This window comes from Schistocerca serialis, chromosome 8 (assembly GCF_023864345.2).
Source record: "Schistocerca serialis cubense isolate TAMUIC-IGC-003099 chromosome 8, iqSchSeri2.2, whole genome shotgun sequence".
NCBI lineage: Eukaryota > Metazoa > Arthropoda > Insecta > Orthoptera > Acrididae > Schistocerca > Schistocerca serialis.
The window spans coordinates 205,648,749-205,661,501 of record NC_064645.1 but is presented as its reverse complement, the minus strand read 5'-3'; the positions used below and the strand labels follow the sequence as shown (position 1 = coordinate 205,661,501).

At 44.4% G+C, this 12,753-nt stretch overlaps 1 protein-coding gene across 1 annotated transcript in view; it reads right to left on the bottom strand.

Annotated features, from left to right (window-relative positions):
* LOC126416917 (odorant receptor Or1-like) overlaps positions 1 to 12,196 on the bottom strand; it is a 36,797-nt gene extending 24,601 nt beyond the window's left edge. The window contains exons 1-2 of the mRNA XM_050084800.1: positions 11,930 to 12,196; positions 923 to 1,066 (exon numbers count right to left, since the gene is read on the bottom strand). Coding sequence (XP_049940757.1) covers positions 923 to 1,066; positions 11,930 to 12,196 — 411 coding nt within the window. The remainder of the gene's footprint in view (positions 1 to 922; positions 1,067 to 11,929) is intronic.
* Between the last annotated feature and the right edge of the window lie 557 nt (positions 12,197 to 12,753).

Genomic DNA, 12,753 nt, shown 5'->3' with positions numbered 1-12,753 from the left:
GTGGTAAACATACTCATTCTATTTTGGATTAAATTTTAAAAGGAACATAAAATTGGACTGCATTTCGTTGGTAGCCCTAGTTTTCAGTCCATGAATACAACAAATAATGTTTCATTTGGTAGATAAAGACTTTTTTGAGCGCTTCATGAGAAAATGTCGAGCAAGATTAAATGTAATACCCTCTTTATATGTGACAGGCTTCTCTGTTTATCTTTCCTTTGTCCCCTTCGACCATGCTCTATTTAACTCAGACGCTGTAAGAGCGTAAAAAGTTGCGTGCACATTACTGCATAGTTCGGCCATCTGTTGGTAGAATTATGAAGTAATACGAAGCTTTATTGCACGAGCGAGGCGAAGCGAGCGTAGCCGCGGCTGAGCGGCGAACTGGGCAACTTCGCCAGGCTTCCGTACTTCATGAATTAACTACTTCATTTGAGCGCTTCACGGCAAAGAGTGAAATGAATGAAGTAGATCACGGGAATGAACGAGTTCGACCCATCTCTACAGGAAATACTACGAAAACATTCCCCACACCATAACGCTCCCTCCTTGTTTGCCTTCAGACGTTGCACGCCGTACACACCAACACACATCTGTCCGATGGAGCATAAAACGTGATTCATCTGTAGGGACCACCTGTCGCTACTCAGTGGACGTCCAGTGTTCCAGCGTTCCCCGACGCGCTTTAAATACCCTCGACTGCTTGTGCTGCCACCTGCTGTCTGTGAGTGTTGTAGCACGCTGACGTCGAACAGTAACATTACGTTAATTTGACTGGACCGCGCATATTTCCTTAACGAATTACGTGTCCACAATTCCACCATGTGGCATTCAGTCTTACGTTCGGCTGTGGTGATAGTATTTTGGTTCATCAATCTAAGTGGAAGTTCTTACTGTAAGAAAAGCATTTGTAGAGTCTTACCTGCCAGATGCGGAACATGATGATGGCCAGCCTCTGGTAGCGGTCCCGGATTCCTGGCACAGATTCTGGGAAGCTCTTCCTGGCCTTCATCAGCAGCGTCACGAGCTCCTGCATCAGGTCCTTCTGCCCCGTCAACAGAAAGATCTGGAAACATCAACAGTAAAAGAAATTGCAACGCTAATTTTGAACGGCTGCTGTAAGCAACTCTAAGCATACTTCGGCTGCTTTCACATTGGCGACTCCGACGCGTCGAATCAGTCGTGCGGTTCAATTGCTGTAATCCTCGACAATCGCGCGGTTGAGCCGCACTGCTGAGTTGCGGGTCATGCGACTGAACCTCTTGGCTGAAGCACTATGGCGAGAGCTGTCTGTGTGCCTGTGGAAACCTGTTATGAAATGTATTCTTTTCGTTTTGTTATTGGAAAGAAAATACAGTCAACGAAAGTATTGTGTTTTCGAAGTACAGAACAAATTGTTTACACATCTCTTCACAAACATTACATTTTTCGATCTTTTTTTTGTGTGGTTTTAGGGGGCACAACTACAGTGATTATTAGCACCCAGACTAAATTATGAAGGCACTGCGAGGCACAATGTTAAAACAGCAACTAAAAAGGACAACACTACAAAAGGCACATTAACAGGCAAGGGATTAAAAGAAAACAGCATAATCAAATGTCTTTAGACAGGTTTGTCAAGTGGATAAAACGAAGAACGCGAGCAGCTGCTCGTGGGTCATCCGCTAAAATTTCATCCAGAGTACATGGCAGGCCAAGATCAATGCGCAGTGTATTAAAATTCGGACAGGACGTTAAAATGTGGCGTACCGTCAACACTTGCCGACTTGGGCAGAACGGCGCCGGCGCAGCCGTCAGCAGATGGCGGTCGAGCTTATTGCTGTAATAAACATGATACCCTACAAGTCATGGATGGGGGGCAACAGACAGTTTCCATAATCCGAGATTTCCAAAAAACGTTTGACACCGTGCCCTACTGAAAGCTGTTAACAAAAGTTCGAACATACTGATTGTGTTCCTAGATATGTAAGTGGCTCGAAGACTTTTTAAACAGTAGAACCCAATACCTTGTCATCGACAGAGAGTATTCATCAGAGATAAGGACATCGTCATTAGTGCCCTCCGGAAGTGTGATAGGGCCGCTCTCATTCCGTATATAAATAAATTATCTGGCGGACAATATTCAAGAAAGGAAATAGGAGTAACCCATTGAATTACAGACCCATATCACTGACCTCAATTTGCAGTAGGATTTTGGAGCGTATACTGTACTCGAACATTATGAATCACCTTGAAGAAAATGACTTATTGATACATAAACAACACGGATTCAGAAAATATCGTTCTTGTGCAACGCAGCTAGCTCTTTATTCCCATGAAGTAATGAGTGCTGTGGATAAAGGATCTCACATCGATTCCATACTCCTGGATTTCCAGAAGGCTTTTGATACCGTTCCTCACAAGCGACTATTAATCAAATTGCGTCCATATGGAGTATCGTCTCAGTCGTGTGACAGGATTCGTGATTTCCTATCAGAGAGGTCACAGTTCGTAGTGATAGACGGTAAATAATCGAATAGAACAGAGGTGCTCTCTGGCGTTCCGCAAGGAAGTGTCATAGGCCCTCTGCTGTTCCTGATTCACATAAATGATCTAGGTGATAATCTGAGCAGCCCCCTTAGATTGTTTGCAGATGACGCTGCAATTTACCGTCTAGTAAAATCATCAGACGATCAATTCCAATTACAAAATGATCTAGTGAGATTTCTGTATGGTGCGAAAAGTAGCAATTGGCACTAAACAAAGAAAAGTGCGAGGTCATCCACATGGGTACTAAAAGAAATCCGATACATTTTGGGCATACGATAAATCGCACAAATCTAAGGGTTGTCAATTCGACTAAATACCTAGGAATTACAATTACCAGCAACTTAAATTGGAAAGACCACATAGATAATATTGAGGGGAAGGCGAATCAAAGACTGCGCTTTGTTGGCAGAACACTTAGAAGATGCGACAAACCCACTAAAGAAACAGCCTACATTACACTTGTCCCTCCTCTGCCGGAATATCGCCGCCCGGTGTGGGATCCTTACCAGGTAGGATTGACGGAGGACATCGAAAAAGTGCAAAGAAGGGCAGCTCGTTTCGTGTTATCGCGCAATAGGGGTGAAAGTGTCACTGACATGAACGCGAGTTGGGGTGGCAGTCACTGAAACAAAGGCGGTTTTCTTTGCGGCGAGATCTATTTACGAAATTTCAGTCATCAACTTTCTCTTCCGAATGCGAAAATATTTTGTTGACACCCAGCTACGTAGGGAGAAATGATCATCATAATAAAATAAGAGAAATCAGAGCTCGAACGTAAAGATTTAGGTGTTCCTTTTTCCCACGCGTCATTCGAGAGTGGAATGGCAGAGAAGTAGTATGAAAGTGCTTCGATGGACCCTCTTCCAGGCACTTAAGTGTGAATTGCAGAGTAACCATATAGATGTAGATGTAGATGTTATGGCTGTCTGCTGATGACACAGTGGTGGACGGAACAGTGTCGTCCTTGAGTGATGATAGGTGGATACAAGATGACTTAGAATTTTTAGTTGATATTATGAATGGCAGTCTGCTCTAGATGTAGAGAAATGTAAATTAATGCGGATGAGTAGGTAATCAACCCTATAACGTTCGAATAGGGCATTAGTATTATGCTGCTTCACAGAGTCACATCAATGAAATATCTGGGCGTAAAGTTGCAAAGCGATTAGAAATGGAGTGAGCCCGTCAGATTGGTATTCGGGAAGGCGAAAGACTGACTTCGTTATATTCAGAGAATTTTAGGAGAGTGTACTTCATTTAAATAGGAGACGACGTATGACGGTAGCGACCCATTCTTGAGTACTGCCCGAGTGTTTGGCATCCTCATCGTATCAGTTTAAAAGAAGATATCAAAGCGATGCATAAGCGGTTTGCTAGACATGTTACCGGAAGGTTCGATCAGCACGCAAGTATTAAGTAAATACTTCGTGAACTCAAATAGGAATCCCTGGAGGAAAGACAATGCACTTTTAGTGAGGCACTATTACGGAAATTCAGAGAACCGCCTCTTCTGAGGTCGCCTGCAGATCGATTGTACCGCCGCCATCGCTCGTTTCTCGCAAGGACCCCGAAGAAATTAGGGTTCGTACGGAGGACAATAGACAGTAGTTTTTCCCTTGCTCTGTTTGCTGGTGGAACAGAAAAGAAAATGACTAGTAGTGGTTCGTGCCACTCAACGCCATGTACCGTACGGTGGTTTGCGGAGTATGTATGTAGATGTAGATGTAGATGTAGATGTAGGGTCTTGAAAATGGGGCTCCGCAGCAGACGACGCAAAATGTGTTCTCACGCTGACCCAACGGCATCGTCAATCAAGACTGCAGTGGGCATCTTGGCGTATGGAATATATGAGACTGGCGATATATCATCAGAATTTCGGAAAAACATCATCCACACTATCTGAAGATTGCAAGAACCAACAAGTGCGAGAATTTCCGCACAATCAGCTTAACAGCTCATGCATCCAAATTACTGACAAGAATAATATACAGAAAAATTGAAAAGATTCAGAATCTGTTAGATGACGAACAGTTTGGCTTTAGGAAAGATAAAAGCACTAGAGAGGCTTTTCTGACGTTGCGGTCGATAATGAAAGCAAGGCTGAAGAAAAATCAAGACACGTTCTTAGAATTTGGCGACCTGGAGATAGCATTCGAAAATGTAAAATGATGTAAGGTGTTCGATGTTCTGAGAAGAATAGAGATAAGCTACAGGGAAAGATGCGTGATATAGGCTATATAATACGTACAAAAACCAAGAGGGAACAATAAGACTGGAAGACCAAGAACGAAGCCCTCGGATTGAAAAGTGTGTAACACTGTGAAGTAGTCTTTCACCCTTACTGTTTAGTCCATACACTGAACAAGCAATGACGGAAATAAAAGAAAGGTTGAAGAGTAGGATTAAAATTCATGGTGAAAGGATAACAAAGATGATTCACTGATGACATTGCTACCCTCAGTGAAAGTGAACAAGAATTAAGTAATGAACCGTCTAATGAATACAGAATATGGACTAGCGTAAATCGAAGAAAGAAGAAAGTAATGAGGAATAGAATAAACGAGAACAGCGAGAAATTTACCATCAGAATTGGGGATCAAGAAGGCGGTGAAGTTAAGAAATTATGCTACCTAGGCAGCAAAATAACCTGTGAGGAACGGAGCAAAGAGTACATCAAAAGCAGCCTATTGTTTGCTAAAGGCATTACTAGCCAAAAGAAGTCTGATAGTATCAAACATAGGTCTCAATTTGAGGTAGAAATTTCTGAGAATGTACGTTTGGACCAGAGCGTTCTATGGTAATGGAACATGGATTGAGGGAAAACCGGAACGGAAGAGAATCGAAGCATTTGAATGGTGGTGCCACAGAGTAATGTTGAAAACTGGGTGGATCGATAACATAACGAATAAGGAGGTTCTCCGCAGAATCGGCGATGAAAGGATATATGGAAAACACTGACAAGAAGAAGGGACAGGGTGATTATGTCTGTTAAGACTTCCGGGAATAACTTCCGTGGCACTAGGAGGAGCTGTAGAAGGTACAAACCGTAGAGGAAGACAGATTTTGTAATAATCCAGCAAATCACATGGGGCGTGGGTTGCAAGTGCTACTCTGAGATGAAGAGATTGGCACAGAAGAGTAATTCGTGGCGAGCCATGTCAAACCAGTCAGAAGAACGATAACTTAAAAACAGGAGAGGGCATGCGATCATCGATAATGGACCGTGAATCGACAGAAACATGTGACCTGGTGCGATGAATCACATTTCTTGTTACATCAGTACGATGGTCGTGTCAGGATACGCCCTCATCCAGACAAATGAGTGCTCGAAACATGCACTACACCACGGTTGCAAGCAAGTGGGGGCGGCGTTATTATATGGGGGACATTCATCTGGGCTTCCATTGGACCTGTGGAAGCAATATGAGGAACCACAACTACTGTACTCTACCTGAACATTATTGGGTAGCACTTCCATCACTTCGTACTTGATGTCTTCGTCGACTGCAATGGCATCTTCCAGCAGGTGGTCTGTCTCACAAGGTCAGAATCGCGGTACTGTGGTTTGAGGAGCATGACAGTGAAATCACGTTGATATCTTTGCCACCAAATTCGCCTGAACTGAACCCAATGGAATACATCTGGAACGCTATCGAGCTACAGTTCCACACCAACAGACCACCGCCACGTGAGTTCTGGGAAAATACTAAGCGGGTCTAAGACTTCCATGAGGTCACTCTTTGACCCGTCTCGTGTAAAATTGAAGATAGCAGAACGAAATCAAAAGTTTTAAATTTCATGTTCAAGAAATCGTTCAAGCAGGAGGATGGCACAAACGTACCTTCGTCTGGTCATCACATGGAGGACATCCCTGGTGTAGAGAAACAACTGACAGAATCGAATACGCCGGCCGGTGTGGACGTGCGGTTCTAGACGCTTCAGTCTGGAACCGCGTGACCGCTACGGTCGCAGGTTCGAACCCTGCCTCGGGCAGGGATGTGTGTGATGTCCTTAGGTTAGTTAGGTTTAAGTAGTTCTAAGCTCTAAGGGACTGATGACCACAGATGTTAAGTCCCATAGTGCTCAGAGCCATTTGAACCATTTTTAGAATCGAAAACAAATAAGTCGGTAGGTTCAGATGGAATCCCAATTCGATTTTAAAAAGCATACTCTACGGCACTGGCTCCTTACACAGCTTGTACTTATTGCGAATCTCTCGCCCAGCGCAAAGTCCCATGCGACTGGAAAAAGCGCAGGTGATTTCTGTATATAAGAAAGGTTAAAGAACGGACCGGTAGAATTAAGGGCCAATATTCTTAACATCAGTTTTCTGCACAATTCTAGAACATATTCTGAGCTCTAATATAATAAATTTCCTAAAGACCGAAAAACTCATGTCCACCAATCAGTACGTTTTTAGAAAGAAACGCTCGTGTGAAACTCAGCTTGCCACTATCTCACATGAGACACTGCGAATTATGAATGAAGGGCAACAGGTAGATTCCGTACTCCTAGATTTTCGAAAAGCATTTGACATGGTACTCCACTGCAGACTGTTAACGATGATGCCAGCATACGCAGTAGGTCTCCAGGTAAGTGAGTGACTCGAAGACTATGAGTAATAGATCCCAGCATGTTATCCACGATGGCAAGTGCTCATCACAGACAAGGGTATCGTTAGGAGTGCCCTGCGACAGTGCGTCAGGACAGCTATTATTTTCTATATACGAAGATTATCTGGGGGAGAGGGCGAGCAGTAGTCTGCGAATGTTTGCTGATGACGCTGTGGTGTATGGGAAGGTTGCAAGGTTGAGTGACTGTAGAAGGATACTAGATGACTTAGACAAAAATTCTGGTTTATGGGGTGGATAGCAGCTGCTTCTAAATGTAGAAAAATGAAATTTAATGCGGGTGGGAAGGAAAAACAAACCCATAATGTTCGGGTATAGCATTAGCAGTGTCCTGCTTCACACAGTCGTGCCTTTTAAATACCTGGACGTAACGTTTCCGAGCGATTTGAAATGAAACGAGCATGCGAGGATTGTGTAAGGGAAGGCGAATGGTCGAGTTCGGTTTAATGGGAGAATTTTACGTCAGTGTCGTTCAACTGTAGAAGAGATCACATACAGGATGCTAGTGCGATCTGTTCTTAAGTACCGCTCGAGTGTTTGGGATCCACACCAGCTCGGCTTAAACTAAGACAACGAACCAATTCAAAGGCGGGCTGCTAGATTTATTACTGGTAGGTTCGAACAACACAAAAGTGTTACAGTGATGCTTCGGGACCTCAAATGGGAATCCCTGGAGCGACGTTCTCTTCGAGGAACACTACTGAGAAAATTTAAAGAAGCAGCATTGAAGTTGACTGCAGAACGATCGTACTGTCGCCGATATACAGGGTGTCCCATTCAAACCTCCCTGATTTCAAGGACCCAGGAGAGAAAAACCACAGTAGATATGACAATGAAAAATGCACCACATTGTAGAGTATCTCAAAAAAAAATTATATTCCGACATCAGAAGTGCCAAGTATATTCGCCACAGTGCAACATGGTCTCATGAAGTGAAAATGGTGACTCCACAGCAGAGCGCGCAAGCAGTAGTGTGGTTTGCAGAAACAAAATCGCCGCTTACTGTGCAAAGATATTATCGCCATGTGTATGAATGTGATCTACCTGACGTGAAGACAATTAAGGAATGGTATAGGAAGTTTCTGGCAACAGGAAGTGTACTGAAGCATTCTGGGAGTGCACGTTACGGAGTTTCAGAAGAGAGGACATCAGACAAAAGTTTCTCAGAAGCCCACGTAAGTCAATTCGTGAAGCATCTAGGCAACTTGATGTACCTCAATCAACACTGCATCGTGTAGTTCACCAGCGTCTTCGTATGTGTGCTTGCAAAGTGCAAATTCTGCAAGATCTGACGCCGAACTACAAACCACGCAAACAACAATTTGCTGCGGATATGCTGCAGCGTATTGACATGGATGCCAGCTTCCTGGAAAGATATTTATTCTAAGATGAGGCAACCTTTCATCTATCAGGAAAAGTTAATAGGCATAATGTTCGGATTTGGGGTTCGCAAAATCCGCACGTTGTCATTGAACATGTTCGTGATAGCTCTAAACTAAACGTCTGGCGTGGGATAATGTACGACAGGATTGTTGGACCGTTCTTCTTTGTGGAGCAAACAGTGAATGGGTCAGTGTATCTGGACATGTTGGAGCAGTTTGTGTACCCTCAGATACAAGACTTGCAACCCAACAGCATTTTTCAACAAGATGGAGTCCTCCACATTGGTCAACGGCTGTTCGCAAGTTCCTGGATAGGAAATTTCCCAATCGTTGGATCGGACGCGAAGGACCCATTACCTGGCCACCACGTTCACCCGACATTACGCCACTTCATTTCCTAATGTGGGGATTCGTGATGGATCCCGTGTATGCGACGAAAGTGGACGATATTCCTACGTTGCGACATCGTATCACTAATGCGATTACAACAATAACAGAGGAAATGTTACAAAAAACTTGGCTAGAAATTGAATCTAGATTCGATATTTTTCGTGCTACAAATAGTTCACATGTAGAGGTATATTGATGAAAAATAAATAAATTCTTTGAGATGCTCTACAATGTGGTGCATTTTTCATTGTCGTATCTACTGTGGTATTTTTTTCCTTGGTCTTTGAAATCTGGGAGGCTTGAGTGGGATAACTTGTACTTTTCGCGTAAGGACCACGAACATAAGGTACGAGAAATTAGGACACATATGGAAGCAAATACAGTCGTTTCTCCCTCGCTCTATCTACAGGTGGAACAGGAAAGGAAACGACTAGTAGTAGTATGAATACCATACGCCACACGTCGTACGGTTGCCTGCAAAGTATGCATGTAGATGTAGATGTAGACATCTGGGTAGAGATCAGGTGCCAGATACCTCTGGCAACCTACCAATGTCTTTTGGCATGGACCGGTGTTATATTACGTTCCAATGGTGAACCAAACCGCTATGAAGCAGGTAATCACAATATTTTGGCTTGTGTTAGCCCCAAATGGGAGTCAATCGTTTTTGTAAGATTCCATTACCACAGCACAGCACGACTGCGTGCTGCGGTCTAGTTTTGGGCTTGCTGCACGTTATAAGATTACAACGTGTGAGCCTTTGTTTGTAAAATGATCGTCGCATCACTGCAGGACGTAAAGGAAGAGTACATATTATCTTTCATTCCGATTTCATGTACACTGCATTAAAGTGTGGAATGACTAATAAACAAAAACCCATCATGACGTCTTGTGACCCGTTTCTGATGCTTTTGCTACAGTTTAGAGGTTGTAGTGTTAAACTTCCTTAAAACTGCGTGCCGGATTGAGACTCGAACTCTGGACATTTGCCTTTAGCAGGTAAGTGCTCTACTGACTTTTTTATAAATCTCACTTTGTTCGTTATTGTCCGCTAGGGGCGGACGTACTATGACACTTGTTCATGTTCATCGTTGATCCATTAACTCAGTTCTTTTATTACAGAGAGCAGCTAACACTGACCGAACACGCTGAGCCACCGTGCCGGCTTTCACAAGCTTCACAGAAGCTCTCCTGCGAACCTGACAGAACTAGCGTTCCTGGAAGAAAGGATATTTCGGATACATGGCTTAGCCGCAGCCTGGGGGATGTTCCAGAATGAAATTTTCACTCGCGGGCAAGTGATGTGCCGCGAAAAGCAAATGTCTCGAGTTCGAGTCTCGGACCAGCACACAGTTTTATTCTGCCAGGAAGTTTCATATCAGCGAACACTCCGCTGCAGAGTGAAAATGTCATTCAGGTTGAAGTGTATTTTTCGTAATACACTACTGGCCATTAAAATTGCTACACCACGAAGATGACGTGCTACAGACGCGAAATTTAACCGACAGGAAGAAGATGCTGTGATATGCAAATGATTAGCTTTTCAGACCATTCACACAAGGTTGGCACCGGTGGCGACACCTACAAAGTGCTGACATGAGGAAAGTTTCCAACCGATTTCTCATACACAAACAGCAGTTGACAGGCGTTGCCTGGTGAAACGTTGTTGTGATGCCTCGTGTATTTCCGACTTTGATAAAGGTCGGATTGTAGCCTATTGCTATTGCGGTTTATCGTATCGCGACATTGCTCCTCGCGTTGGTCGGGATCCAATGACTGTTAGCAGAATATGGAATCGGTGGGTTCAGGAGGGTAATACGGAACGCCGAGCTGGATCCCAACGGCCTCGGTATCACTAGCAGTCGAGATGACAGGCATTTTATCCGCATGGCTGTAACGGATCGTGCAGCCATGTCTCGATCCCTGAGTCAACAGATGGGGACGTTTGAAAGACAACAATCATCTGCAGGAAAAGTTCGACGACGTTTGCAGCAGCATGGACTATCAGCTCGGAGACCGCGGTTGTGGTTACCCTTGACGCTGCATCACAGACAGGAGCGCCTGCGATGGTGTACTCAACGACGAGCCTGGGTGCACGAATGGCAAAGCGTCATTTTTTCGGATGAATCCAGGTTTTGTTTACAGCATCGTGCTGGTCGCATCCGTGTTTGGCGACATTGCGGTGAACGCACATTGGAAGCGTGTATTCGTCATCGCCATACTGGCGTATCACTCGGCGTGATGGTATGGGGTGCCATTGGTTACACGTCTCGGTCACCTCTTGTTCGCATTGAAGGCACTTTGAACAGCGGACGTTACATTTCAGATGTGTTACGACCCGTGGCTCCACCCTTCATTCGATCCATTCAGCAGGATAATATACGACTGCATGTTGTAAGTCCTGTACGGGCCTTTCTGGATACAGAAAATGTTCGACTGCTGCCCTGGCCAGCACATTCTCCAGATCTCTCACCAATTGAAAACGTCTGGTCAATGGTGGCCGAGCAACTGGCTCGTCACAATACGCCAGTCACTACTCTTGATGAACTGTGGTATCGTGCTGAAGCTACATGGGCAGCTGTAGCAGTACACGCCATCCAAGCTGTGTTTGACTCAATGCCCAGGCGTATCAAGGCCGTTATTACGGCCAGAGGTGGTTGTTCTGGGTACTGATTTCTCAGGATCTATGCACTCAAATTGCGTGAAAATGTAATGACATGTCAGTTCTAGTATAATATATTTGTCCTATGAATACCCGTTTATCAATTGCATTTCTTCTTGGTGTAGCAATTTTAATGGCCAGTAGTGTATTTGAAATAAGTATGGTTGCAATTATTAGTGTAGTTTTGCATGTTTGTTATTATATTTGAAAATCACAACTCAGTGTGTCGTGTTACATAACCTTTTAAAAATGTTATTGTTTTAGTGACTGTGGCGTGACGACCTTATGTGGTGTCAAATAAACATTTTAAGTTGCATATGCGGTGTCGCCCTTACCCTGCTGCTGACAGAGACGGAAGTGGCGATGACGAAGAAGGCGTCGCTGAGGCTCTTGAGGTCTCGTGCGCTCTCCATGAGCACGTAGGCCAGCGCGAAGACGCCCAGAGACACGTCGTTGGCCGCCAGCAGCAGGGCTCCCACCGGGCCGTCGCCGTCGCGGCGCCCGCCGTCGCGACGCCCCCCGTCCGGCCAGATGCCCAGCAGGCGGAACGCCGCGGCGCTGACGCCCATCAGCCTGATGGACTCCCGCTCCCACTGCCTCATCTCGCAAGTGTGTCGGGCACACGCAACGTGCAGTGCGGCTTTCGGGTGTGCTCAGCTACGTGGTAGATTGAAGTAATCGTTAGTGAAACTATTTTAGCAAAAAGGCGCAAAGACAAAGTAATGGGTTCGTGCTTAAGTTCTTATTTTCAAAACTTCAAATCCTCTGCATTTTGCAGTGTGAAAATTATTCAGAATTATTATCTGCTGATTAGCTTGTTGTGTGAATACATGGGAATGAATGAGAGAGTGTCTGTGCACATACGTTAAAACTTACTATTGTTTTATTTAAAACCTGGTAAAATTGAATTGTGGGAAAACTGTGGTGGAACCACGATGCTGATGACGTATGTCGAAGAGTGCTTGCTTTTGTAAGAGAGCAGCCAGAATATAAGTCGCAAGTAGAGTAAGTTTAAAAATTAATTTAAAGATTATTTATCATTTCGGTCTATTATATTAAACATTATGTTGTGACTTGGCAAGACAGCCAAGCCACTAGGAGAGGAAGCCGTTTAAGCTCACGCAGGCTGGCGTGAGGTCTGGAAGGTAATTAATATAGC